Below are 4,854 nucleotides of genomic sequence, written 5' to 3'. Positions count from 1 at the left end.
AATGTAAAAAGAAAAGAATACAGAAATAGATAAGTTAATAAATAAATAAATGTATAAATACATAAATGACTATATTTAGAAAATAAATAGAAAAATAAGTGCAAAATAAATAAAATAAAATAGATGCAAATATAAATGAATACAATTTAAATTTAATACAAATTAATAAAAATAAAAATAAAATAAATATAAATAAAATAAATACGTAGATGAATAAAAGGGAAAATTAAACAGAAGAGTAAACAAATAATTGAATTAATACAAAGATAAATAAATAAAGAAGCAAATTAAAACAAAACTAAATTAATGTCACATTTTATTGATTAATTAATGTCTATATTTATTTTTAATACTTTTTTTGCTACATTTAATTTATTTATTTATTCCTTTATTTTTTTATTTTGGCAGGTTCCGTCCTCCACAGTATAAATGTGTCCTGTTGTAGGAGCTGGTCTCCGTCGTGTCGTTGTTATATTATTCTTTAATATACTGTGATTATCTTTACTATAACCTACTTGTATGAATAAACAGGAGAGAGAGAGAGAGAGAGAGAACTCTTTCCTGTTTGTGTCTGGTTTAAAACTGGACGACATCTTCTCATCATTTATTGTTTTGAATTATTAGTAAATGAGTGAATATGAACACTGAAGGATCCAGTCAGTAAAAACACTTTTCATCCATCCAGCATTAACAGAAATAGAGAAAACCACTACAGGATGGAAGACAGCATCTCCGTCGTTGTTTTATTGTAATAAAGTTTGTTTTCTGTTCTTGATTCTGTCTGTCAGCGTGTTTCCATCCAGCTCTTTTATTCACATTTTAATTAGAAATATGTCAAAGTATCACATAAAAGTTGTTGTTGTTGTTTTTCTTGTCAGATTCACGGAGTGAAGAGACGAAGACCAATCTGTGAGGAGACTTCAGGTACGGTTACAATACTATACTGTTTTCTCTTAACTCGATACTACGTAAGTAAAAGTAGTAATACACCATGTAAAAAGTCCTGCATTTAAAACTTACTGAAGTAAAAGTACAAAAATATAATCATCAAAATATACTTAATAGTACTCATTATGCAGAATAACATATATTGTATTATTTCATTATTATTGTTGATGCATTAATGTGTTTAATGTTACAGTTGTTAAAGGTGGAGCTCATTTTAATGACTTTATATACTGCTGGGTAGATAAATATATAATAATATATCATATTTTATTTAATGATTATATTTTGTATTATTGAATCTGTAAAGTTACTAAAGCTGTCAGATAAATGTAGTGCAGTAAAAAGTACAATATTTGCCTCTGAGATGTAGAAAGAAGCATTAAATAGAAATACTCTAAGTAAATCAAAGTACATTTATGGAAGACAGAACCTGCCAAAATACAAAATAAATAAATAATTAACTCAATAAATAAATGAATGTGTCATTAAATGTAGCAAAATAATATTAAAAATAAATGTAGACATTAATTGATAAAATGTGACATAAATTGATATTTCTGTTTTAATTTGCTTCTTTATTTATTTATCTTTGTATTAATTCCCTTATTTATTTACTCCTGTTTAATTGTATCTTTTATGTATTAGCATATTTATTTTTATTACATTTAACTTATTTTTGCATTTGTTTTTTATTTATTTATTTTTAAATATATATTTTTTATATGTATTTATTTTTAGTTTTTTATTTTATTATTTCTTTTATTATTTTATCTATTTATTCATGCATGATTCCCCCTTTGCATTTCACCCCATTATTTATTTCCCCAAACTTATTTATTCCTGTATTCTTTTCTTTTTACATTTCTTTATGCATCTCTTCCTCATTATGCAAATGAGGGAGCTGTCACTCAACGTGTGTCATCCAAATAAAGGGGTGAAATGCAAATGAAAAATTTTGCAGAAATAAATAAAGATATAAATGAATAAATACATACATTTCAAAATAAATATAAAATAAATGCAAAAATAAATTAATAAAATAATAAAAATGAATACATAAATAAAAGAATAAATAAGGGAATTAATACAAAGATAAATAAAAAAGAAGCAAATTAAATCAGAAATATCAACTTATGTCACATTTTATCAATTAATTAATCAATGGCTACATTTATTTTTAATATTATTTATTTATTTATTCACTTATTCATTTATTCATTTATTCATTTATTTATTTTAGATTTTAGCCGGTTCCATCCTCATCAGACTCGAGCAACAACGTGAGTAAGAGTCTGATTCTTCCGTCTTCAGCGTATGAACCACTGAACCAGTGAACATGTGTTTTACTATATAATCCCACCCTCAGGCTCATAAATCGGTGGCGTTTGACAAGCTCACATTTTATCCTCAACAATCATAAAAAGTTGAATTTCTGACGTCAGAGACGAAACAAATGAAAGAGAAGCTGAAAACCACCGAAACTTTACAACAATGTCTTTTAAAGTTGTGGGGTCGGGGGGGTTGAAGAACGGGACGTGGCTTCTGCTGCTCACCAGTACTACACTTTATGTTTTAATACGCAACGGCTTTACTAGACACCGCTGATTTTCTCATTCGGGTCTGAGAAAGTCCAGAAACCACAACAGAGTCAGAACCGAGGAGAGACGCCCCGTTATTATGATGAAAGAAGTCCAGCTGCAGCCAATCACCACATCTACCGACCGGCAGAAAGACTGCTGACTGAGGACAAGTACACACACTACCTCTAAAACACATCCAGAGGACAAGTACACACACTATCTCTAAAACACATCCAGAGGACAAGTACACACACTACCTCTAAAAACACATCCAGAGGACAAGTACACACACTACCTCTAAAAACACATCCAGAGGACAAGTACACACACTACCTCTAAAACACATCCAGAGTACTGCTTGAACACTGAGCCTGGTCTAACCTCTGAAACACAGACCAGCGTCGGGTCTTTGCAGCTCTAAACAGTAGTATTAGTAACAGAGTATTTCTGCTCCGTGGTAGTACTCCCTCTGGAGACACTAAAGGCTTCATACTACTGTTAAACACACGGTGAAACCGCCGGCTGATGGAGATGTGTGTGTGTGTAGTTTAGATATTCACTAACTCAGTTAGTTCTTTCTGCTCAGAGTCCCAGCAGATCAAAGGACAGACTCACAGTCTGCTTCAGGACTCACTTCAACTGGAACATCCTCAACTAATCACATTCAGAGACGTTAGTGTGGGAACCAACCAGTTCTCAGCTAAAAGTACTAATACACACTGTGGAAATACTCCACTACAAGTAAAAGCCCTGTGTTCAAAACCTTACTGAAGTAAAAGTATGTCAGTACTATCATCTAAATGTAGTTAAAGTAGTAAAACTATTGCTGTGTCAGTCTGTTTTTATGCAGGACAGAACCTGCCAAAATAATAAATAAATAAATATTAAATAAATAATATTAAAAATAAATGTAGCCATTAATTAATTGATAAAATGTGACATAAATTGATATTTCTGTTTCAATTTGTTTCTTTATTGATTTATTGATTTATATGTATTTATTTATTTATTTATGCATGATTTTCCCTTTGCATTTCACTCCTTATTTATTTCCCCAAACTTATTTATTTCTCTATTCTTTTCTTTTTACATTTCTTTATTAATAAATTCATACATTCAAAAAAAGTAAAAATAAAAATACATGCATAAATAAATTTAAAGATTATTAAAAATATATAGATAAATAAAAAAAGGGAAAATTAAATGGAAGAGTAAATGAATAAGGGAATTAATACAAAGATAAATAAATAAATATGCAAAAAAGTAGATAAAAAATAAATACAAAAATAAGTAAATAGTTAATAAGCAAGAGAATTAATACAAAGAAAAAAATAAAGAAGCAAATTAAAAAGAAATATCAATTAATGTCACATTTTATCAATTAATTAATGACTACATTTATTTTTAATATTATTTTTGTTACATTCAATGACTTATTTATGCATTTATCGAGTCATTTATTTATTTTCACGTCTCGTTCATATACTAATTTTAGTTTTTATTTTATATAATTTATGGAATATTTTTTGAATTTTAAACTTGTCCAAGTAAATGACCAGAAACAGGAGTTCCTCTGAGGCAGACTGCTACTAACACACTGTGCATCCTCTCTGGCTGGGAGTGAGTCCTCCTGTTCATTAGACCATCTCTCCTCGTTCTGCGTCTCTGAAGGCCGTTCAGCTCATCTCACATCAGAGACGATCTCTGGAGCGCCTCCTCTCAGCTGACACTAAACCGTTAACCGGTAATCTGAGTAACCGTAAACCGTTAACCGGTAACCTGAGTAACCGGTAACCGGTAACCTGAGTAACCGGTAACCGGTAACCGTTATCCTGATCGGTAACCGGTGTCTCCTCTCCTCTCTGGTTAACGGCTGGATGGTTGTGTTATCGGGATGAGATCATGTTGTGAGAGATGACTGAGGGGAGCAGCAGGAGGACCGGACCGGAGGAGGTTCTGCTGGTCTGGCTGGAGGGATGGAGGAGCCGAGGAGGCCCAGCGGGGTCTGGGTCTGGTTCCTCGGTCCTGTCCTCGTCCTCTCCACCCTGTTAGTGAGCTGCTGCAGCGGGACCTGTAGACACCTGAGCCCTCCTCCTGACCAGGTGAGCTAACACCTAGCCTAGCAGCTAGCTGCTAACCCAGCTAGCTGCTAGCTAAGCACCCTGCTAGGTTAGCAGCTAGCTAAGCAGCTAGCTAGGTTAGCAGCTAGCTAGGTTAGCAGCTAGCTAAGCAGCTAGCTAGGTTAGCAGCTAGGTTAGCAGCTAGCTAAGCAGCTAGCCGGGTTAGCAGCTAGCTAGGTTAGCAGCTAGGTTAGCAGCTAGCTAAG

At 32.5% G+C, this 4,854-nt stretch overlaps 1 protein-coding gene and 1 long non-coding RNA gene across 3 annotated transcripts in view; both read left to right on the top strand.

Annotated features, from left to right (window-relative positions):
- The first annotated feature begins 377 nt into the window (after positions 1 to 377).
- The window catches only part of LOC119499848, an 18,117-nt gene continuing 13,640 nt past the window's right edge, over positions 378 to 4,854 (top strand). Inside the window, exon 1 of the long non-coding RNA XR_005209457.1 lies at positions 378 to 408. This is a non-coding gene — a long non-coding RNA (uncharacterized LOC119499848). The remainder of the gene's footprint in view (positions 409 to 4,854) is intronic.
- The window catches only part of lmln (leishmanolysin-like (metallopeptidase M8 family)), a 14,357-nt gene continuing 13,640 nt past the window's right edge, over positions 4,138 to 4,854 (top strand). Inside the window, exon 1 of one of the 2 annotated variants that reach the window (XM_037789052.1) lies at positions 4,138 to 4,630. In XM_037789052.1, coding sequence (XP_037644980.1) covers positions 4,505 to 4,630 — 126 coding nt within the window. In that variant the 5' untranslated portion in view covers positions 4,138 to 4,504. The remainder of the gene's footprint in view (positions 4,631 to 4,854) is intronic. The other variant, XR_005209456.1, reaches the window with a different exon arrangement.

Source organism: Sebastes umbrosus, chromosome 13, assembly GCF_015220745.1.
Source record: "Sebastes umbrosus isolate fSebUmb1 chromosome 13, fSebUmb1.pri, whole genome shotgun sequence".
Classification (NCBI taxonomy): Eukaryota; Metazoa; Chordata; class Actinopteri; order Perciformes; family Sebastidae; genus Sebastes; species Sebastes umbrosus.
Note: the sequence above shows the minus strand (reverse complement) of the source record. Positions and strands in the feature narration are given on the sequence as shown.